General features: G+C 33.5%; 2 protein-coding genes across 2 annotated transcripts in view; one reads left to right on the forward strand and one right to left on the reverse strand.

The window, feature by feature from the left end:
• Positions 1-785: 785 nt before the first annotated feature.
• LOC136968562 (terminal nucleotidyltransferase 4B-like) lies at positions 786-24057 on the forward strand. Its single transcript, XM_067262555.1, has 11 exons — positions 786-1071; positions 10983-11106; positions 12457-12503; positions 12606-12726; positions 12817-12912; positions 14654-14794; positions 14865-15075; positions 15169-15289; positions 19329-19460; positions 19546-19633; positions 23861-24057. The coding sequence occupies exons 1-11, from the start codon at positions 887-889 to the stop codon at positions 23960-23962; spliced, it is 1368 nt and encodes a 455-aa protein (XP_067118656.1). The 5' UTR covers positions 786-886; the 3' UTR covers positions 23963-24057.
• LOC136968568 (chromosome transmission fidelity protein 8 homolog) overlaps positions 23826-25298 on the reverse strand; it is a 31660-nt gene continuing 30187 nt past the window's right edge. Inside the window, exon 4 of the mRNA XM_067262561.1 lies at positions 23826-24297. Within this exon, the coding sequence (XP_067118662.1) occupies positions 24088-24297 (210 nt within the window). The 3' untranslated portion in view covers positions 23826-24087. The remainder of the gene's footprint in view (positions 24298-25298) is intronic.

Raw genomic sequence — 25298 nt, forward strand, 5'->3', positions numbered from 1 at the left:
ATATTATGCAAAAATTTTTATTTGTTCGTGCGTAATTCTAATTGACAAGCAGCTAAATAAGCAAATTAAAAAAATAGTTTGTTTCATACGAAACAAATAAGTCCATTGATTTGCATACTTAGAAGCACCAATATTTTAACAGAGACGGTCGGATGGCTTAGCCATTAAGCTGATAGCTTACAGCTGTGAAGGACCCGGAATCGAATTCGAACGGCTCGAAAACTGTCAAAAAAATTTCGGGATGATCCATCCGATTATATCGGCCACGTCTCTCACCACCCGACCACCCGTTACAGGCCCCCCCCCCAAAAAAAACGGCCGGATGGCCGAGCGGGGAAGGTGGCAGCCTACCGCTCTGAGGGATCCGGGATCGAATCCGAACGGGTCGAAAAATCCCAGGAATTTTTCGGGGGTGGTCCGTTCGGATATGTCGGGCCCCGTCCCTCACCACCCGGTCGCCCCAATGTGGATCTGGCCGAACCCATAATGGGCCTACAAAAAAAGCCTTCTTAGTGCCCACAGAGCAGAAAGAGTTAACAAAAGAGACATTATAGGCTTGTCCGAACCCACATTGCTAAAAAGTGCTCTCTTAGTGCACGCAAAGCGGAGAGAGTTAAAAAAGTATTTTAACGGAACATGTATATAATATTTAATTAAGGATTCACAAAATTTTATTTATACATTTAATATATTAAAACCGTACAAAAATTCTAAATAATTTCAAATTTTATTGGTTATAAAAAATGGTGAATACATTCTGGCAACACTGACCGTTTGAACAGGAGGAAAGCCTGGCTGTTGGTAGTGATTCAAAGCATGGACGAAAGTACATGTATTTTATTTTACTTCATAAATTATTTCCGCGAGATTCATTAAATAATATAAAATGGAGACGAGAGCCGGTTTCAGTAGAGGGCCGGAATACATTCCTTTAAATGAGACGAGGGAGCAGACAAACTTGAATTCGAATTTCGTTAGGTCCAAGCGCAAACGAGAAGATTCCACGCCAAATGTTACAAATATTCCCTGGGTCGATCCCAATAAAACTTACAGTCAAGTTCCCATTGTAGCGTAAGTATCGTAGCTCTTCCTTAATTGTCATTCGTGGAGTAAATACACCAGTGTGATGGGGTGCGTTCGTTAATAGCCGTCGCTCTGCTACAGGAGTGCACTGTTGTTTGTAGGCATTTAGGAACGATGGTGAAAGGTAGAAAGATGATGGTGGCATCCGTACTATCGATAGCATCGTTAAAGAAGAATATAATTTTTAAAATATGCGCTTTTAGAGACAAAAGGGTATTAATTGTAAAATTTCACCATAAAATGAATTATTTTGCCGACAGAGCATTCAAAGTGGCCACGAATAAAATTAGAATGCCAGCTACCACTTGAAAAAATTTGAGGAGACACTTACGTAACCGCATGCGCTAACTCGCGCTTTCGCGACTTCTAAATTTTCATTCATAAAACCACGTAATGGACCCTTAAACAAAACTGTTCGAATTGTAGAGGATGCCGTGTTGCTATCTGCCGTAAACTACTGTGAGAGGCCATTTTTGCCGTCCGGTGGCACGCGCTCTGGCCGGTATATAGGAATGCGGTTTGTAGGAAATTTTAAACGGATGCCGCTCGCCTGGAGTTACGCCGAGGAATAAAAGAACGCACCCGTGGCGAGAGAGCGATCTGATGGCGTCTTACGTCGTAATTACGGCACGTCTGGCAAACTTACACCCGTCTCGAGCGAAGGTTTATCGCAGAAATATCCGACGGCTTTAGTGACGTATGTCGGAGGCGGCGACGTGTCGTGGCTTCGTGGCGCCTGGGCAAATCGAATTGGGGGCTCTGCCTACGGTGTCGACTTCGGGGATTTTTCCGTCGGGAAATCCTCTCGTATTCCGGTTTCTTTTTTAATGCGACCGGTTAAGTACTTTGTCGTGCCGGCAATCTAGGGTCGCCGGATGTGGTGCCAAATTTAAATTTTGATATTCTTACTACGGCAGTGAGTTTATAAAAGATTGGTTTGGTTGCCCTTTTTGCTCGTCGGTGCCGCCGATCAGAAGAGAGTGGTTTGTGTAAAGGCTGAAGTGAGGGTTAAGGAAAGGGTGTGTACTGTTTTTTAGTTATTTAGGGAGCGAGCGGGTGAAATGTGACGAGCGGTAGTGGTTCTGGGGCAACTCGGGTTGGGGAAGGGCACTTTTGCATGTTTTTTGTCCACGAGATTAGTGTTTCTGTCCGGCCCGGCTTCGAGTTGCTCGATCGACCGTTTGTAGAGTACTTGATATTTTGTAGTTGGGAATGTGGGGGCTTGTCCCCGTATGCAGAAATATGAGTAACTGTGAGCACCGATTCGGAGCGTGGAGAATAGGTGATAATACTAATTTGCGCAAAAAGCCATTCCCCACCTTGAATTACCCTGGAACCAACATCGCTTGTTGCATTTCGCCCGATCACACCCTAAGTAATTGAAAATATGTTAGGCATCTTTTCCTTAACTTAGGCAGATTCGTACATACTATTTTTTACCGTCTGCTTGTGGATACTAAGGGTGCATTTACTTCTGAGCTAATAGTGAACTTCTGAACACCGGAAGTGACATCGTTAGCATGTGTATTCTTGCTTACACATCCGGTTTGAATGTAAATGTGAACGTTAACAAGAAATGTGGCATTTCCTTCAAATAATACTGTCAAAGCCGCTATTTTAAGTGTCACGTTGCAGACAGAATTACTTGATTCCAAATTGGACGAGGATGATCTTATTGTGATATAATTGTGGCAAAAAAATGAAAGAAGAAAAAAGAAAAGTAAGATCAAATAAAAAAAGACAGAAACTTTTATTGAAGAGGCTGTACCTTTTTATAATCCAACCAATTTTAAACATTACCTTAGACTTACAAGAGAATCTTTTGAAAGTCTCCTTTAAAAAATAAGCGCAATTTTAGACACAGAAAAATTACTTCTTCTGGAGGATGACCCGTGTCTCCTCAAAAGCAGCTTTTATGATGCTTATGGAAATTAGTAAATCAAGAATCATTCAGGTTTGTTTATATGAAGTAATATATGAAATTAGATGCAGTATATAAGAGAATAGCAGATTATACATATATATAATACATATTTAATGCAATTGTTTTACCCAGTGAATAGCTATGACGTTGCTCTTTTATGGTGTAACTAAACTGAGCTTAAAATCAATAAATAATTGATATTAAATACAAAACATTTTTTTTCTTTCTTTTCTATAAGGGTATTTGCGATAGTTTTAATATGTTTAGACAAACTGCATGGAATATTTTAAATAAGGTTGTTAATTCTCTCTTAGTGTTAAAAGAAAATGAAAAAATGATCTCTTGGTCATCACAGCAGGATGCTGTAAGAATAATGGAATTTTTTTATACCCAATATGGCTTTCCTGGAATTATAGGCTCTATTGATGGAAAGCATATGGCTAATAAGACATCAACTGAAGAAGCAGCAGCTTATTTCAATAGAAATAAGCATTACTCTGTCATCCTATAAGGTTAGTTTATAACGAGAAAATGGTATTCAAATGATGATACAATTTCTTGAAGTCATTTAAGTGAAAATTCATTCAAGTATACAAACTTATATAATTTTGGATTATTATTAATGCTGTTTGTTTCTTTATGATTTATTTAATGCTCTGAACATAACTCCAAATGCACATAGGTAAACTTCACTTTTAATCATAAACAATGAATCAAACTTAATTTTTTTCACATCTGTTCATGAAAAAGTCATCTAAAGTTATTGAACTTTGCAATAAAAAAAGATCATTGTAAACATTTTATACAACAAATAATTGAAATTTAGCAATAAAAATACTTTCTGCCATTTATTTTTCCAAAAATAATTCCATTTTTATTACTTTGTACAGAAAGTATTTTGTCATGGGAGCAGCCGTATTGAATTAGCGCAAAGTTCAACAGCGAACTAGCTAGCACTCCCAGCTTACTAATTTCATTAAAACTGACATCACACAACTCTAATGTAAACACCAACGAGTGCGGCGCTCGGACAAGAGTATACAGGTTGAGTGTGCGACGGTAAAATTATCTCGGAAGTAAACGCACCCTAAGATAGCATTTATACTATATCCCTTGTGGGGTTTGGTTAGATCCACAATGGGTGTTGGTCGGTGAGGGATGGGCCCAAATATCTGAGATGGATTGCCTGTGAAAAGTGGATTGCTTCTGTAGACTATCCCGATCCCCATAGTAGTAGGCTGATGCCTTAATGGCGTTGGCTAATTGACCTTCTGCTTAACACTGTCCTTTAATTCTTCTAGCTGGGGTGCATCTGAATGACATGCAAGTATTACATGAAATAGACTGTCATTCACTGACTGACTTAGCAGCTTTACACAAATTTATTTGATTTTATTTATTGCTATTTTTGGTGTTGATAGTTTAGAGAGATGCTTATTTAGATATCTTTGATCCTTGTTATTGTCATAATTTCATTATATACCACATTTCTGTGCATATAAAAAGAGCATGCTTTTAAAATGATTATGTAGATGGGAAAAGATAGCACCATATTTTACAAAGTATCTAAAAAGGCTTGTTAATTTTATAAAATTTTATAGTATTGGAAGCATTTTTTAAAAATTTTTAATAATTGTTACCACTGAGATGTCACTGAATAGTTACTGTATCAATGTATTGGTATTTACATTTAATTTACATTGACGCAGCAGTGCAATGCTTTTATAAACCAAAAACAGCTGGTTCACATATGAGCATGCTTTTATATGTGAGATATGCTCTATTAGCAAAGTAGGACATTTCAAGAGAAAAATTCACATAAAAAGGCATTAAAAAACATTTTAAAAAACATTTTAATATCCTGCGAGCGCTTTTGACGTATTTATAAATGTCGTCTTCAAGCAGAACCAGAATAAAATAGCTTTTTGAACAGATTTTTTTAAAAAATTGGAACAAAAACAGCATTAAAAATGTTTTTTAATGCCTTTTTATGTGAATTTTTCTCTTCAATAAAATTGTTGGCATGACATCCATTCTATGTTTTTAAGTTACTTAGTAGGACATTTGTTTCAAGAATACAAAAACAAGTGATTTTCATGCATGCTCTTATTTATGCAAAAATATGAAATGTACATTAGCTTCATTTCAGTTATATTACTCTCTAATGTGATGGCTACATGGCTAAACAATATAAGACTGTTATTCTGCAGAATCTGATAATAAGTTTAGATCAGATACTTAGAAATTTTCATGTGTACTTAAGATGATGTATGGATCTCCTTATCAACCAGCCACCTTGATCTCGACAGATCTGTTATAGCTGTGAAAAAAGTTCCTTTGTTCTTGAAAGACAAACAGAATCAAGAAAAAACAACTTTGATATTCATAACTGTATTTTTGATATGGAACCAAAGTTGTAGTTATCAGAGATGTTTTTCTTTGGTTCTGGCATAACCAGTTTGTTTTATACTTAACATTGAGTTTCAGGAAGTGCAGAACCCCTAAATGTGGCTGTTGATGTATTAAGTTGTTACATATCTAGAATTTGTCATGCCTCCACTGTTACTGCCAGTATTGTATGTTCAATTTGTGATAATTCTGCTTAATTATCCTTGAAATAGTTATAATGTTTAGACTTGCATAGCGAGATATGTAAAAATACATTTACAAGGTGTGATACTGTAGTAACAAAGTTTTCAATAGCCAGGTTCAAATAAAACTGGTGAGAGCAGAAATTGTAAAGCAAACAAGAGTATTACAGCGGAACCTTGCTTAACGAGCATAATGCGAAACACTCATTAAGCAAAACAGTTTTTCTCGTAGAAGTTCATGTAAAATACAATAATACATTCCATGCTGAAAAAAAATACTCAAATACCATATTTACTCACATATAAGATGAGGTTTTTATTCATTTTTCACTGCTTAAAAAATCTAGGTCGTCCTATACGTGCGAGCAAAGGATCCTTTGTGTTTTTGCAATAATTTTTGTGAACCGTGTATAGTTCGTGCTGCCATTATAGCAGAGTGCTATCGAGATCAAGGTAAATGTCGCTTTTAAAGAGATGACCCGGAAATAGCTGGTCACTTATCAATGATTATAAATGTAATTATATCATATTTGTTAAATTGGTATTTTTAATGAATATTTGTACATTCTGAATCATTAAAAATAAACTTTTTCTGTCACATGCATTATAATCTTTTGGTTTTGCTACATGGGTATCAGGTGCGTGGAAAAGCATTCTTCAAAAGCCGATAGCAGTCGTTCGGGAAATACTGCATTTTAAATTCACTTGACTGATCAGAGGACGATGCTTTGTGGAGTAAGAGGAATTGTAACGAAGCTTTGGATGGCGAGTCCAAGTAACAAAAGGTGATGGCGTCAAGAAAACATGGTTGTTTGCCTTAATATGTGCATTTGATGATTATTTATTTGTGATTAAGCGAAATAAAATTAGAATTGTATTAATAAATCTAATTTTCTTTATTTTGATCTTTAAAGTCACACGTCCTATATGCGAGATCGTCTTGTATACGAGTAAATATGGTATTTTATGTATAACGTTTATTCAAAGAAAATTATACAATATACATTGTTAAGGAGCGTGAATCATTGTCATCTTTTCTTCTAGCACGGAATGAACCAACCTGGAATGCGAATTCAATTTGCAGAAAACAAAAAAATCACAGATGATGATAGAGCATGTGCACAATCCGGGACTTCCCCTCTCTTCGTCACTCATTATGCGAAATGTTGCTCGTTATGCAAGGTGCTCGTTTAGCGAGATTCCACCGTATTTTTGTATAAAATGCACTTTAAGTAATCTGAACTAATTTTAATGGGTTTGTAGAAGTAGCTTCTTGTTCCTAATTTTGTCATTTAATATTTATGCCTAATTGGGTTTTGTATCAGAGTCAGGATGTATAATACTTATTACATAAACAAAGAAAACACTACATAGATACTTCAATTCATTTTATTTTTTCCAAATGAATTTCGAATCACTTTGTTCCTCATTTTTGGTGTGTACAAAAGGAAGCTTTATCTTTTCAATATTTACAAAATTACATGCAAACAATTTTAAGTATACAATAAATTACATAAAAAAACATGTTACATAATAATATAATTCTTTAACTTACATAATGTTATGTAAAATCATAATTTACATTTACAATATGGAAGTTTTAATTCTACCCCAAAAAATTCTTTTAAGACTTAAGAAAACTGATACATGTAAGTTGTTATTACAGTAGAGCATCGATTATCCGACTTAATTGGGGACTGGGATTGGTCGGATAACCGAAAAGTATGAAAAAATACATTATTAGTATAGTGTATTAGGCCTGGTTTAAATACTAGCCTCCCTTTCATGGTCGAGCCAGTGCTGCCAGCTAAAACGTGCAAAAATTTAACAAAAATAATAATATTAAAGTAACCAAGACATAACCAAATATTGTAGCGCCGCATCACTAGCGGACATTTGAATTTGCCGACTAGAACGCGGTGGGTTAGCCGATAAGTCGGTTAATTGGGGGTCGGATAATCGATGCTCTACTGTATTTACAATGAATTACAGTAGAACCTTGCTTAACGAGCACCTCACACAAAGAGCAAAACAAATTGTAAAAAAATGACTTGCTTAATGAGCGATGTTTTGCAAAACCAGTGACCAGGAAAAGGGTAGTCCCAGATTGGGCGCGTGCTACATCAGTCTGTGTTTTGCACTCGTTCCCTAGCATCTTAGTGTCGCTCGTGATCACAAATTTTTCCAAACTTGTGTTCACACATATTACATATAAACATCAACAACCCTAGCCCATTATATAATAAACGTGCCAAATGATACGCCAAATTCTTGGGCTATGTAAAGACTATGATTGAATATTTGAAATTAATTAATTTGACTAGAGGTAGGCAGTTATGCTGCTATGTTGTATTAAATTTAATGACCAATTCCAAATTAAATTTTAGAAATGTCTAAATTAAAAATTAATTATTTATAATTATTAAATTTAATATAAGATGGCAGGATAACTGCCTATCTCTAGTCAAATTAATTAATTTCTAATATTTAATTATAGCTGTTACATAGCCCAGGAATTTGGCATATCACTTGGCGTGTTTAGCAGACATATCTGTAATTTTTTGTTTTCTGCAAATTGAATTTACATTCCAGGTTGGTTCATTTTGCACTAGAAGGAAAGAAGATGATGATGATAATTCACACAGGGCTTAAAGTGACTCTCTTTTTTTAGCTTTTTTTTCATAGCTTCTCTCTTTTTTAGCTTTTTCTGAGAAAAATGCACTTTTTTAGCTTTTTTCACTTCCCATGTGAAATTTTTTTTTCGTAAATGCGCTCAGGAGCAAAATAGCGACCAGCACGTCCCCGTATGCCTTATGGACCATGCGCGACATGATAAGGCACTGTCGTATACACATGTAGTGTACTACATTTATATAGACTAACAAAACGAGAAGCTTCCCAAAGCTTGATACTCTGCACATGCTGTAGGAATTTGCACGTGGGTTCTCCTTGCTTGTATCCTTGTGAAATACCGATCTCCGCGGCGCTTTGATATAATCACGCTGCATTAAGACATATTTTTTCTCGATTTTAATTATTATTAATTAACTTTTTTGATGGATTCTTATATCTTTGTATTATCTAAAGTTGCAGATATAAATGCGTAAAACTTTATTTAAAAAATTGTTTTTCTTATATTTTAAAATTCAAAAATAAATTAAATAACGGAAATGCTAAACTATAAATACAGTGTGTTTTACATTATCATTGCGAACAGATACAGCCAATTATTTTATAAACGTATTTATTATTTTAATTTTTATAAATTATTTAATTTGATGCAACGTGATCAATTAATTACTGTGGCGCGTTAACATGGGTGTAGCCAGGAAGGGGCATGGGTGGACAAGCCGCCCCCCAGTTAACCTGGTGCCCCTCCCCAGAAAATTACAGCCTCTATAAGGCCCCCCATAACAAACTCTGGCTACACCAATGCGCGTTAATTAATATGGAGGCCAGACTCGATTCAATTACTTTTTCATTTCAGACGTTAATTACAGTGTTATTTTAAGGTAAGTTTATACATAATGTATGTTTATTATAATTAATAAATCTATATAGGAATAATATCTGTGTCTAATAAAACAGAGCGATTATAAAAATAAAAAGCGTGCGTTCCATCTCGATCTTTTGTAAGCGAAATTTTATGATTTTAATTTTTAAAAAATGAGATTTTTATTTATAATTTCTGTAATTTGATCTATAAGAGCAAAAAACTAAACTTATCAAATATCAACTCTCTGTAAATAATTTCATCATTTACTTATTAACTTCAGATTTGTTAAATTTCATGGGATTGTATTATTTTTCAACTTCAGGTTAGTAGAAAGCTTTGTATATTTTCTCCCGTGAAAGTAAGTAATAGACTCTGTCAGTTCCCCACTGTGAAGGACAACAAACTGCTAAATGTTTAATTACATTGTTTTCATAAACTCTCTTCTCTGTCAGTTGTGGGTGGAATGACTAACAAATTGTTCTATTGTATTCAGGGGAATAGATTTGGAGACTAGTATTACCAGTAATGAATTCTGTAATTTTATTTTTAATCATTTAAAAAATATTGATAAAATTACCAAATAAATGATTGGGTCACAATTACTAGTGGTATTGCTATATAAAAGATGTGGGCAAATACGATTCCGAGAGCCGCGTGCGGCTCTTTTTGAGTTTTATGTGGCTCTTGCCGAAAGTGTTAATTTCTGCTTTTTATTATTATTTTTACAGTTTTATTTCCACAATTTTGTGAAAATATGTTTATTAAAAAAATTCAATACTTGTTTTATATTATATAATAAAATCGAGGTACAGAACTGCAGCTCTCATGCATTTTGCAAAACCTACATTTAGGCTCCCACTGAACTTTTGCTTGCCCACCCCTGCTATATAATGAACATGCAACCCACTGATTCTGCCAGAAGTTGTTTTTTTTCTTCTTTAATTACATTTTTTTTATGAAGAAATCAAAAAATGTATCTTGAAATAAATGGCATTTGAAATTTGGCATGTTATATGGAAACATTCTGGTAGTTATGTTACTATTCCATTTGCTTTGCTGTGTAATGGTGGGAATTCTGTACGGGGCACACGAAAACTTAATGCGGGCCTGTTCTGGCTTAATGCGGTCTTACTGGTCACTTTTCTGGAGTATAAACTCAGCCTAACTATTTTCATATTTAATCTTATCAGTCCACTTAATAATCAATCTAATATCATATGCAATGTTATTGATACAAAATATGTGTGCGTTTGTGTGTTTTTTTAATAACGCCTGTTTTCGTTCGTTTTAACACTATTAGCTTTTTTAGCTTTTTTTCAGTGTGAACTCTCTTTTCTCACTTTTTTTTATTGCCATGACTGCTTTAAGCCCTGTTCACACTTTTTAACAATGTATGTATCTATGGGATGGGTTGATGATGATAATAAATGCAGAGCCCAAACGGTTAGGAGTTGAAATTTGGTACACAGTTGGGGTGTGTTTCCTTCTTAGTGTACGTTCTCATGAACGTACACTAAGAAGGAATTTTTTGAAATTTCCCACGGGGGAGATGATGTTAACACTTCCCCTGTGGGGGGAAGTGTTTCTGTTGTGAAATGCTATGCGATGAGGAAAACGTTAAACTGAAAATTCATAACAGTTCTTTGTAATTAAATGTTTTGATGAATATGAAAATATTTTTGTGTACAAAACATTCTAAACACACATCTTTATATGCAAATAAGATGATCTATTTTTTAATCTTAAAATTTATCTGAATTTAAAACATTTCAAAGGACTAATTTTAAGATCAGACAAACATACTTGTACTAATATGAATTTTGATATTAAATGATGTAAATAGTGATAATTTAATATTAAACCATTTTTTAAAAAATAATAATGGCAGTTTACACGAGGAAATTGAAGATTTCTACGAATACATTCGACCGACGCAACTGGAACATCGGATGCGTCTCGACGTTATTAGAAGAATAAAGAATGCAGTCTTGTCATTGTGGCCAAAAGCACAGGTATTATTATTATTTTAATAAAATGTTTCCTGTATAATTATTGCAAGCTGTTATAAATACAACAGACTCTTGCTTTGATTGCTTTATAACCAATTTTTAGGAACTGTATAAACATACCATTCATACAATATACTTTATTATGCAGAGTACAGGGATAGAAAGACAGGATCACCACTGAGTAGTATGAATATTTAATCTTTATATATGCAGTCATGTTATATGCTGTAATTTAAGTTGTTGCATAACAGTTTAAATATGAACTCGTCTTCCTCAACTATAAAAAGTAGCAATTGGTTATTGAATTTTTAGTATTGTGAAACTTGCATACCTATTAAAACTCGGACATTTGCAAGCTGCTTACGGCAATATATACAAAATCTTACGAGCACTCTATTAGTCGTGTTTGCAGTGTGAGGCCAAAAAGAACTATCTGCTGCTTGCACTGCAATAAGGAAACAGCAGACATTTAAGAATCCAAAATTACAATTATTCCACACACTTCTTACAAACCAGGATTATTTTACAATGCACATTCAAACATCAAATTACATGTAAGTACATACGATACTAACATTCAATGTCTTTGTGTGTGTGGTATGACTGAATATGCCAAAGAACCTCCCATTTCTATTGCATACCAAAACTTTGATATTACTGAAAGTAGTTAAGAATAGGCTCCTTTGATATGGCACTCTTAGACTTCTGGTTGTTCCAAAAGTTAAAAGGAATTTTTGGAAGATGAATGCCTTCATAAATTAAAACAAAAATCAACTGTTTTTCATCTCAAAGCCTAAACCAGAGGCAAAGAACTTTTTATAATTGGAAGGCTCATCTCATTTCAGAGGGATCTTGTTAGGCTGTGTTGTATAGCAGGTCACGTAAGTATATATATTTGGTATGCATGCACTGAAAATACACATCAACTAAATTCAGAAACATGTCTTTATTCAAAAAAGAAAAGAAATCAAACTTTTATAACTCAAAATTTATGACAACAAAATTAATCTTTTACCATTTTGTCTCATTATCAGTCTATGCTAGGAGTCACAAGATGTCACACATGGTCCAAAGGTAGAAGCACTTATGGCTTACACATTGTTTTCTGGTTAAGATTTCGTTTATGGAAGGAACAGTTAAACTTTTGTTACATTCACGTATTTTATGAGTAACTTTTATGCAGTGTAGATCGAGAAAATAATTTAGGAATTAATTTCCGAGTAGGAAAAAAAATACTTTGGCAAAAAATGTTGAAATATACGCATAGCTTTCTGTAAGACTAATATAGAATAAAGAATATAAAGTGGATAAGATTGATTACATTCAAGAAAATCTCAAATGTTTATTTTTCAGATCAGAGTTTTTGGAAGTTTCCAGACGACACTCTATCTTCCGACTAGGTAAGCAGAATTTTATACTAATGCAATAAGTTTGTTTCGTCTTTATATTTTATTTTGGTTATTTAATCCATTTTAAAGCTGAAAAGTAATTATGATTTTTAGTGATATTGATTTGGTGGTATTAGGGAACTGGAAAGCTCTGCCGCTCTGGACTCTGCGTGACCTTCTCGTAAATAATAACATTGCCACCCCTGCCGACGTAAAAGTTCTCGATAAAGCAAGTGTAAGTTTCATAGATTAATTTCTTCTTGAAATTCTTGCAAAAATAATAGTCACTATTTTAATATCGCCACTTATTTTTGACTGTTGCTAGGTGCCGATTGTGAAAATGACAGATACAAAAACTGAAGTCAAAGTGGACATCAGCTTTAATATGAAAAATGGAATGGAGAGTGCAATGTTCATTAATGTGAGTGTCTTAATTTATATATTAACTAGATGCTAAATCTTATAAAATGTTTGAGAATTTCATTGAAACAAAGTGTATCAAAGACATTTTTGAGATTGAAAGAAATTCAAACATAAAAATTAAAATGTTTAAAACGAGTTAAAATACTCGGTTTTCTCCGACTTCGAAGCAGTTGAAACACAAGCGGAAAAACTCAAGACAACAATGCCTTTTTTATTAAACAAATTTTCCCATATGCATTACGCTACAATTAGCCTCTTCGGTGGTTACTTTGTTCGACAGTGTTCGTGCTTTTACATTTAACAAATACATCCCAACATGCATCAGTGCTTACACCTGTATTCAAATTAATTGTATTTGCGTAACTACAGATACAATAATGTTCTACAAACCGTCTTATAAATACATTATCTATTTTATAAAGAATCTTTATATTATTACGGTCAATAGTACACATGTTGTTATTACGATGCCGGTACCGTGGAGATTCTGTTCTTTTAAGACGTACCGCCGCCTCGTGCTCCTTCAATCGTACACCAAGTTTTCAACCCGTTTCACCAACAAATTTTTCAGTCTGGACACGTGCATTGTAGTTTGTAGATCACACCAGCACTTTCCAATGGATTCTCTGTTATTATAGTGCTTCCTTTATTAATTAAATAAATAAATTTATCAAATAGATTACATTGTTTACCAATTAGTTCTATTGGATAATTATATAATGAACATTTATATTTTTCATACAAATTTTTAATGTGTGATATATCGATGAACACTTCATCTATTTTTTTATCCTTAACATTATATCTAGTATTCATATAATCATGTTGCCATTTTTGTATAAGCTGTCACGGATAATCATTTAACAAATATTTTTTATAGACATTTTTAAGTTCCATATCTATGTATTCTTGCAAAGTAGTTCTACTATATATTTTTTGTAATTCCATAACAAATACATTACGTTTTATTTTTTCCAGGCAATACGATCTATAATTTATTACTTTATTAATACCCCTACGTAGATAAAGGTTGCCCATCCCTGGTTTAATGTATCATTATTTGTTTGGATTTAGATTAAAACACGACAATGGTGAGCTGCTAATCTCTAGTTTGACCCTCCTTACAAACCACTTCAGTAGGTTCTAGCAAGTTATGCAAACAATTGTGAAGATGGTAACTTACAAAGTGTCTTTCCAAGGTTGAGTTAGGTGAGGACAAAGTTTGAAGCCACAACTTGATATTTACATGAAAGGGTTTCCCTGTCAGTCATTTCTATTGTTTCTTATAAACTAACAATAAATAATACAAAATTTTGAAGAATGGATGATATTTTGAGCATCCATTGTTCAAAGTAAGGCAACATTAATTAATAGTTACACACAATTGTACACATTATTATAGTAATTATTACTAGAACATTGAATAAATCTATCGTATTGCAACATAATTGAAGTGGAGCCAGAAACAAAGAGGTTATCCTTATATTTCCTCAGCATAGATTGTTTTGTTTGATATGTGACTGTTTTCCATTAGGTGCACACAATACTGTTTTTTTTTTTCTTATTTTTGGCCCCCTAAATTCATGCTCAGTCATGTCAGGATATTGTCACTTTAACTCTACTGTATGATGCCATAAAATACCTTTGGATAAGGTAATGGAGTAATGAGAGGAAAATTTTTTGTGTGTATTTTTGTTGTGTACTGTCAATTTTTGTTGAAATTAATGTTTTCCACTCAGGAAAAGAAACACGAATATCCTAATTTAGCAAAATTAGTTATGGTACTCAAACAGTTCCTCGTCTTGAGAGATTTAAATGAAGTTTACACGGGAGGTATCAGTTCTTACAGCCTTACCTTATTAATTATCAGTTTCTTTCAGGTAAGTTTAATGCTATTTAATGAAGAAGAAGTGTAATTTTATTATTTAATTGTGTTGTTCTATTATGTAGTTATATCCCAGGGCAGATGTCTCCTTACCAAATGTAAATCTCGGAGTGCTGCTCCTGGAATTTTTTGAATTCTATGGAAGACATTTTAATTACAGCAAGACTGCCATTTCAGTTAAGAATGGAGGATTTTATTTTCCCAAAGAGCGATACAAATTGCACAAGCTCGATTTCTTGCCTTCCATCTTGTGCATCGAAGATCCACTGCTACCGGGTAAGCGATCTGTTTATCATTAATCTTGAATAGGGATATCGGTGTTCTGTCGTTGAGGCATTTGATTCTAAAGATTTTTAAAATCGATTCTAGGAAATGACATTGGAAGGAATTCTTACGGAATGCTGAGTGTGAAAAGAGCTTTTGAACACGCTTTTATTTTACTTTCGGATTTAGTCCACCCAAAGAAACCAAAAAATCTTGGTGGTCAGAGGTAAAAAAGTTATAAGTTTTAAATTTTGGTGTGATATTTTATGTTGCGATGTACAGTACTTACCTACCTAGTACTTCGTAAAATTAACATATTGAGTATGGTAGTGAGTCGTTGCGGTAAATCTGTTGAATACCTGCAGATGCAAAGTGTTTATATGGATTTAAACTAGGATTTCTCAAATGGGATCCCAGCTGTTTTTTAACCCGGGAAATTCTTCTCATCCCAGGAAATCCTGCAAATTTCTTAAAAGTTCACTTTTTTCTATTTTTTGTGTTCAGGTTGAGGAAATTTTGCAAATAGAAACTCATAAACTGTCAGAATACATTTGTATTTATTAATTTTAAGCCTGTTTATTAGTTTTTTAAATTTTTGCTCATTATGGTGTGTCAAAAATGGTCAATAATCAATACATAGCTTATTTGTGGCAGGTCTCTGAAAATTCTTTACTTCTCATAACCTGTAATATCTTGAATTGTGCCGATGCTGTCTTAATTTTTAACCATGCCCAGTAGCTTCAATAACTGGATTATGCCAGATTGTGTAAATTGGGCAAGTATACAAGCGAGTAAGAAGTCTGCAAGTGTGAAGTTTTTCTTCATTAACCCGATTATTAAAGCCAAACGAACTGCCAAATTATCGGACTATAAGTTCGATACCACTATTAAAGCAGCCGAGGTAGACAAATCGAGAATACTCGAGAGCAAAAGAAGTATTGCAACGCATCTCGAAAACGAACTAGAAATCTTAGACGCTATGGGTGAAAAAACACGTAACATTTGTCTTCTCTTAAATGAATCAAAGACTATTCCACCCGCATCTATTGAATTGGAAAGGGCAGATTTGGTAGTGGGACTTTTCATTGTTAAAATAATAACCAGATCGAGTGATCGGCGTATCGACCATCTTTGGTTTTCAAAATCTTATAAAAATTTACAATATTTTGTATTATGTTTTATTTAAAAAAACAAAAATTACCTTCTAACTTGGAAGTTTGATCTAAGTTCATTTTTTTCTTTAAAATTTTCAACTTGATTCAAAGGCATTTTTTTGTAAGCAGTTTCCAACAAACTTAGAAATTTTCACAAATAGAAAAAAAATTATTAATGTAATTCAAAGGCAATTTTAATATATATTTTACACGGTATTATTAATATGATTTTGGAGGTTGCGGAATGTATTAATTAAATTACTTTTAAAAATGAAAAATAATTATATCATTCAATTTCAAGATATTGTTTACATTTTACAAATAATTAATTATATCCTGGAAAACAGTCCACTTTTTTCCCGAAATCCTGGGACAAGCAAAAGAACAGGAAACGAGAAACCCTAGTTTAAACATTGTTTTCACGTGTATACATTTGCTGTAAGTGGGACTTGGAATTGGTACAAAAAATGCTCAGACTCCTTTATAAAAGCTTAATATGTATACAATAAATGGTACCTTAAAACATTTTGTTATCATTACAAGAATCATTGGACTATTTTTTTTTTTTAAACTTTTAATGTATAATTTGTAAGTTTATCATTTCTATTGGGAGTGGAGTCGGAGTCAGTAAAAGTCCCCAATCTCCAATTCTAATCCACCACCTTTAGAAATGATTGTTTGAAAAGACGAAAACAATGTTACTGTAGATCTGGTGAATTACAGTAGATTAGTTGGTTAAAGTTATCAAGAATTCTCAAACACACCAGCTGGACCATTGAAAATGTGAAATTATTTCTCCATATGCATGGGTGCAGAATATGTCCTTGTGCACAAACAAGGTTCGGAGGAAATTAAAGTGGTTCCGGGGAAATTTGCAGTGGAAAAATAATAATACGGCAATAGCTGCAAAAATGTTATGCAAAAAACATTACAATAAAAATGGAGTGGCGTCTCGGTTAAGCATATAGATGTTAATTGGGCAAATTTGTTCAAATGCAGGGGATACTGTGGGTTTAGGAGTGAAATAAGAATGTCGTTTACTTCGTTTATTGGTTTAGTCGCTCGTTACGTTGCCGCCTACTTATGCTCGCAGTAGGGACGAGTTAGTTTCGTTTACCGAACCACGAGTTTGATTTCTACAGAAAACCAAAATGAGCTTTAAAAAGAATCAAAACTCAGTTGAAATTCTTTTAGACAGTATTTAATGGGTGAAATTTCAAATGAAATATTCACTTGTTCTCTGCAAGGGAAATTTATATTAATAAACACTATTTAAAATTTAATTTTTCTGAATTGTTGTGGTGATAAAAGTTGAATTTAGCTATTTAATCATTTTATAAAATTATTTTTTATTTTATAACAAATTTTCAAACAAAAATAAAGCTCATGTTTTCAAAAGATACAAAAAGTAGTAATGAGAATGTAAATAAAAAATGCATAATTTGTTTGACTTGTAGTCATAAACAAATTATGCGTATTTGGACGTTAAAAAGTCTGTCGACATCATTTTTACTTCCGGTAATCAATGTATTATGTCGAGTTTATAATTGTATATGCTAGCCGATTATGACGACGTGTACCTAAATTGTTTTTTTAGTTTATCAGTTTAGTGTTGCATAGCAAATTATACACTAGGTCTATTTAATTAATTGTAGGATTTGAGTTATCTAAGATATGTAGAAATAATAATAATTTGTTTATAAAATGTTTTAATTTGTGTGCAATTGTGCAATAATCCTTAGGGAGGTTTCAGGTTCCAAAAAATCTGCACTCTTACTGGTATGGTCTGCATTGGTTATGACAGGCCAGATTGAGTGTAGAATCATGACCAGGATGGTTGGCTGTTTGTTCTGGGAAATGGCAATTCCTTGCTTAACATCGTCAACAGGTTGTTGGAAACTGCAACTTTAAGCAAAAACTATGTGTAATGAAACCAATTTCACTATAGACTAAATAATATAAACAAGATATAATTTGGTCAGCATTATCTTTATTGGATCATACTTGCAACCGCAACTTTTAACATTTATTTTCCACTCCATAAAATCAGTTTACTGACGTAGCTAAAATCCGCTACATTATAAAACTTTCGAGCCAACCAATGCCGTACGTCGTCGGGCTCGATAATGGCTATAATACTAATAAATTACAAAACAATTTGGTACTAGAGGAGGCATTAGCTCTTGATAAATTTAATAATTATAATTTTTAATTAAATAACTTAGAACTATCGGAAGAAAAGAATTGTCCCGGAGCAGGACTCAAACCCACAACTCCTTACCGTGCCAATTATGCTACCCAGACTTCCTGTTCGACCTTGCCTTTCAGTATATATATCATTATGTTATAACCATCATAGCAAAGTACTCTCTCTAGTACCAAATTGTTTCATAATTTATTAGTATTATAGCTGTTATCTAGGCTGATGACATACAGCATTGGTTGGCTTCAGTTTTACTATTTATAAAGAAAATTTAACAATAATTGTAAACGAGTACAAATGTGAAATTTCCACTTCCTATTGATCACATAAAACTTCATCTGGAGAATGTAGGTCCTCGGACAAGGATCGCAGAAGGAAAAATCTTCAAGAAGTGGTAAGAGCTCTAGTATTGGGAGTGGACAATCAAAATGAATAAAAACTCACTCTAGCTTATGCCGAGCGGAAGCCTCTATCGGGAACGTCCGTGCTTGCGTTGCAAATGCAAAGACGCCGTTTTCTGCATAAACAAAGTTCTTTGGGCCCATAGAATTCGTCGAGAGAAGCAAGGATACTCTAAATCGACTGAATTTCTAAATTGCAGAATGGATATTTGAGCTTTATTATTACTAATTGGAATAATCCAGAATATACTTAGTATAACCGGCACATCTCTGTTAATAATCCTTTATCATTAGATAAAACTTCACCTTTACAATAGTCATTTTCTACATTTAAGTTATTTATTTAATTTTGCCAATTTAGTTCTCATCCCTTCAAAATTGCTTACATTGAATAATTGAGTATGATTTGCAAGAAGAACGTATCTACTGGCGACGACCACAATAATTTAATAAATTGTAAGTTCTCGTTTCGTTTAGAAATCTAATAATTGTTTTCGTATTCTACAGCATCCTTTCGAAAATAATTCACGTGAAAAACGAAGTCATTTTGTATAGAAAACGCATACACGAGATGCTACAATTTTCTCATCTACCGAACGAATTGGAATGGTTAAATTTACCGGCTGCATCGACAACAAGGTATGGAATGGATGGTGTTTTAAATTTTAAATGGATACTGTCTCAACCACACCTATTTAAATTCTTGCTTCTGTGGAATTTGCAGAAAAAATCATAACGAAGTTTGTTCGAATACACTCTCGGGGATGGCTCCGAATCTTCAGAGCTGGGAGTTTCGAGGGAACAACAATGCAGTGAGTATTGAAATTTAATTTATCATCATCTAAAGTTTAATGTGGCAAATTGAACAAGATAAAATATCAATGCAGAAAAAGTTTTTCCATTTCCATAATTCTGTGGTCTTTTTTTGCACATACAATGATAAAGAAAGAAAAAAAACTAATGTACAAATGAGTGTGGATACAAAACATTTGAAATGCCATAACAAATTTTGGCAGTTTGGTTTTTAATACATATTTAAAATTAGCCCGACAGTTTTAATTAGACCGTGACGAGTGCATGCCTCGGTCGTAGTTCGATTGGAAATAAAACACGACTCGATCGACAAATTCCACATAACAGATATTTTATCGAAAATTGTTTATAAGTTAAGCTATGTGACAATCTTAGCAGTATTGTTTTTGAGAAAAACACCTGTGACAATTTATGTTTAAACTTCTCCCCATTCCTTAAAGTTGTCTTTGAAACAATCTGACACATTTTAAATATATTAAAAAATATACATGTTTAGATATTAAAAATGCATAATTCAGTAAGTATATTCTTTGTCTTCCAATACATTTTCTCTTTCTTAGACTTCGTTGTCTTTTTTTAATCAAAAATCTTGTGATGTTTGAAACTAGCCGAAACAATGGTACTGTACTGTACATTCCATTGCAAAAGGTACATTCAGTGCAGTTACTAATGCATATTGCACTTGTTGGGCTGTGGATATGGTGAGCTCCAACAAAGCAATTGTATAACTGTGGATGCAGTCGTAGTGACACCATTTTTACTACTTGTCCGTATCGACCAAAGTTATTTTGACAAAATAAGCCCGTAAATGCCGTCTGCTTCTGCCGTCTCGTTAGGTCGACACACTTTCCGGCGAAAGCTTACGAAAATGTTCGATGGTGCATCGGTTGTGCTCGAGATGTTGCAACTCAAATGTACCAAATGTTTCACATAATAGCGATGTATAATAAGTTTACTCTTCGTGATTCTTTGAATTCTTCTCTACAGATTCTCTCACTATTCCGTCAACTTTCTTAAAAATACTAACTATTGTTTAATTTTCAAATGGATTGTTGAAATACCTCCTTCAGTGTTTTGGAGTATTTTGTAAAAATTTGAATATCCTAATCTATATGATGAGAATATAAAATATTAATCTGGAATTGTACCGCTCTTATATTCGTGGGTGCCGAGAAGTTTCTCGACGGTAGATTGGAAAGGGTTCGATCGGTGCACGAGTAGATTTGGAAAAAATTTATAATTTAAATTTGGCAAATTGTTTGCTAATTTCATTAATTACGAATGTATCCTTTGATCTTGCCATTCTCTGTGTAGGCTTGTGTTGTAAAAATAACTTATGTCTTATAACTTAATAGATTTGATAACTCGTTATGTCTGTCAGACGACAAAGCAATGTTTAATAGTGTAATCTTTTTCTCTTGGATTGTCATTTGTTGACTATGCTCCTAGCACTTGACAGTGATAAAATCATTTTTAACACACACAGTTTTGAACATTGCGCCTATCCTTATTTAGGAAGCAATGCAGTCAGTTTTTTAAAAAGAAACAAAAGATGGAATTTACAAAATATAGTTTTGGTTTTTCTGCTTGTAATTTATTTTTAAAAAATGCTAACAATGCAGCTGCACGTTAACAGTCTTTGATATGAAAAAATGCGATATTATAATATGACGACAACACCGTACACTTTATATATTTCCAAGGAAAACAAAATATTCAAGTATTTTTTCTGGAAAATGCAAGACTTTTCATATTGAACCATTTAGTGTAGGAGATAGGACATAGAACACGAGTCAGCTAACAAGAATTCTTATGGTATATATGTGCTTTGTTTATCCTCATTCCCTTGTACAGGCTTAAGATTATGGTATCTTTGTACTTACTGGAGGAAATGAGGGTGCGGAATAAGGGTATTTGTTAATTGTGACATTTTAAAGTACTTTACTTGGTATGACACTAAAAACCTACTGCAACTTTGTGAGATGGCAAGAAGAAATTAATTTTATACTGTTAAGTAATCTGCTTTGTAGAACAAATCGAAGATTTGGTATCGGTGTGGCACTTGTTCACTACTGGCATATAAACAAAAAGCTCTAAGCAACACAAAGTCCAATGTGAGGGCATTTCGTGGTTCCAAGATTGGAAACTATCCCCAACTCGAGGAAGAACTGTTACGGTATGTCGAAGAAACACGCAACGACGGCCGTGCCGTAACGTGTGGCGTGTTGCGGTCACGGGCTCGCAATATTGTTCGGACGCATAATATTTATTCCCTCGAGTTTAATGCTAGTCGAGGATGGGTCGGCCGATTTACGAAGAGGAAAAATGTGGCCGCATACTGTTTGATGCGAGAGTTCAAAACATTTGGAAAATATATACAGTAAAACCCGTCTATGGCGACCACACGGTTCCTTCAAAAAATGGTCTTTTAGACAGGTGCTGCCGTAATACCGTATTTCTGTACATATTTTGTGCACTTTTTAGCCATTTCTACTAAGTAAAACTCGAAGTGAGCAAAAGTAAGCAAATTTTTTCAACGATAGAGCTATATTGGTATTGTATTTTATTCTTATCGGATAACTCGATATACAGGAGTCGTGGTGATTTTATAAGACAGATTTAATACCAATATTTTAAAGACGAATACAGTACTCTCATTTTCTCGATTATAATGCACACTTTCTTTTTTCCAACTTAATTAATTCAACTTTGTTCTTTTCGTTTGCTCCTCAGTTATGTGTATTACTTCATCAATATACAAGACCGTCGTCTCTCTCCATCACTTTGATTTTTGTTAATCTTATTTTAATTTTAATAGTTTTTCTTATTATACTTATGAAAATATTTTAAAAAATACAGTATTTTTAATTAATAATAAAACGATTTTATTACATTCTGCAATCGTCCAATGACAATGGCAGAATCAAAAAAGGAAAGTTGTCTGTAAAACTGATTTTTGTGTTAATGCGTTTATTGTTTTTTTTAATATTTTGTGTGCAAAAATTACTTGGATATTATTTTTCCAAAAATAATGTGGAAATAAGGTAGGTCAATACAGAAACTATTTATTGCATGTGTACTGTATATGAGCATAAAAAAATAAATAATAAAAAAAATAAATTTTATCAAGTGATGAGATCATCCGATTAATTGTATCGTGTACAGTATTTTATACCCCTAACGAAAATACTATAGGTCTACAGTAAATAAATTTTGTTTTCCCACAGTTAAACTTCGCAGCTAAATTGCTGTTGAGATAATCCACTCTGTTGGGATAAACACAAAACCACTTCACTTTCTCTGATAACTTTAACACGATTTTCTAATGACAGCACCTTGCATTTCTTTTGCTTTTCAGACAATTTTGAACAAACTGAAATAAATTTCCTTTGTTGCTAGACTAATTCAATAAGACCTGCACCTAATTTTGAGGGTGGGAGAAGTGCCCGAGGTGGGTTCGAACAATAGTTTAAACCAGATATATTCGAGGAAACGGTCGCTTATTACAGTTGTTGTATGTTGTTTCGGGCCAAAAATCGACGCCCGCGGTTGCGTTACTCGAGTGGTCGTTTAATACGAAGACTCTACGTATAAACTATTCCGTGCCAGAAATTTTTGCCCGTTTTGACAGGTGGTCGCCTAAGCAGTTTTTACTGTATATATACACATGCAAAGTTTTTAAAATTTTATAAAATCATAACCTTAAAACTAATTAACAGAAGTCATATCAGTATTTATTATTACGAGAAATCTCGATTATATACCTTTGAAAATAATTTGCATATTTTTGATTAGTAAAAAAGTGCAAAAATATGTGCAGAAATACGGCAACTTTATTTAGCTGCAAAATTGGCTATTTTGTTTATATTTTTAACTTGCAATTATTGTTCACACAGAGAAACTCAACTTCTTTTCTGCAAACTGTAGCTATTAATTCTAAAGACAAAAAATGAAATTTATAACCAAGTTCATTTAATTGACAACATATTGAACTGTCCACACTCCTTTGCATTTGGATGTATTTACATATTCTAGTATTTGCTTCAGAAATAATAATACAATACCACAATACCACAACTGTAATTTTTATGTGAATGCAGATGTTATATTCTATGTACAAAAGTGCATTGTGTGTCATTTTTAAGACTATACAGATCTTAATTATCAAATTTAGAATTAGAGCATTGCAAATTGATATTTATGAAATTTTTATTTTTCTCTTGCAGGAATCTTACAAAAATAGTGCAAAGAGACTACGAAATGAAAATGCGGAATATTTTAGACGAGGACAGGACGGTAGTCTGCAAAACAGGACGTTTCAGTTTTAAATTTTTACACGTTTGTACATGGCACGCGCATTGTTTATTTACATCACGAGTAGTGTTTCTATTGTAAATGTTCCATAAAGAATATGTTTACTTAAGTTTGATTTGTTCCAAAATTCGGAAAAATCCTACGTGCCGACGGAGGGCGTTCCTTCGGATCTCTTGGAGACGATGGGTTTCGGTCGGGTCCTGAACAATACTTTTCTCCTGATCACTGCCGTTACTGCGTATTCCGTGGACGTTTCGGTCCTCTCCCGCTTCAGGATCGCAAAGGGCTTCTGCAGTTCCACCACCTTGCCGAACAGAATGTGGTGACCGATGATGAGTATTGGAACACCCTATAATTTACAAAAATCATTGGTTCTTATGGGTTAAGAGGACGCCGGTCGGAAATTGCGATCAAAATCGCGTTTTTGAATGAAATTATCTAAATAACAATAGACTAAAAAGAAGAAAAATTACTATTTAAATTTATTAGAGTTAAGTTGTAAAAATTAAAAAAAAAAAAAAAAAAAAAAAAACAGTGGGGACGCACATTCTAACCTAACCTATTCTAATAATTTGGTTGATAATAATTATGGTAATTTATTAGAATAGGTTAGGTTAGGTTAGAACGTGCGTCCCCACTGTTTCTTCTGTTTGCTGGAATCAGACGAGCCGCCATTTTGGCACCATAGGTAACATTAACCGTTATCTGTAATTGTAAGAAGTAAGCAGTTTTTAAAATTTGTTAAATATTAAAACTAACCCTTTTGTAAATCGTTAATTTATTGTTTGATTAGAAAAATAAAAACTTGCATTATTCGGAAAAATTGCAATTTCCAACTGGCGTGCTCTTAACCCATAAGTACCAAATCATTATTTGCACACTGTTTAAATATCTTTTGTTTCAGAATCTGTATTTGGCCAACAGACAAATGATATGTAGTAGGATCCAAAAGTTTGGGAATTTTGCATATAGTTCCTTGCCTTGAATAATTTAAAACACAGATGCACAGTCGTCTCCAAAAAATCCTCCTCGTTTGGCGATACACTTTTTCCAGTGCTCGTACACCTTCTGGAAACATTCTTTAAGCCATCTTTTGCAACCACCTGCAATGCTACTTTTTACCTCATATGATGACTCAAAATGACAGGCCATTTAGGACGGATGGACTCGTACACACATCACATTTTGTTGTCGTTTTGAACATCTTACGAGGTAAAAGCAGCACTGCAGGAGGCATTGCTTTAAGCCGTCTTTTGCAACTCTGTAATGTTTCCGCATGCTGTACAAGCACTGGAAAAAGTGTATCGTTGCTCAAGGGAGATGCTTTTGAAGCTGAATAGTTTATACATC

The sequence above is a fragment of the Centruroides vittatus genome, unplaced genomic scaffold (genome assembly GCF_030686945.1).
Source record: "Centruroides vittatus isolate TY-2023 unplaced genomic scaffold, ASM3068694v2 contig_15, whole genome shotgun sequence".
Classification (NCBI taxonomy): domain Eukaryota; kingdom Metazoa; phylum Arthropoda; class Arachnida; order Scorpiones; family Buthidae; genus Centruroides; species Centruroides vittatus.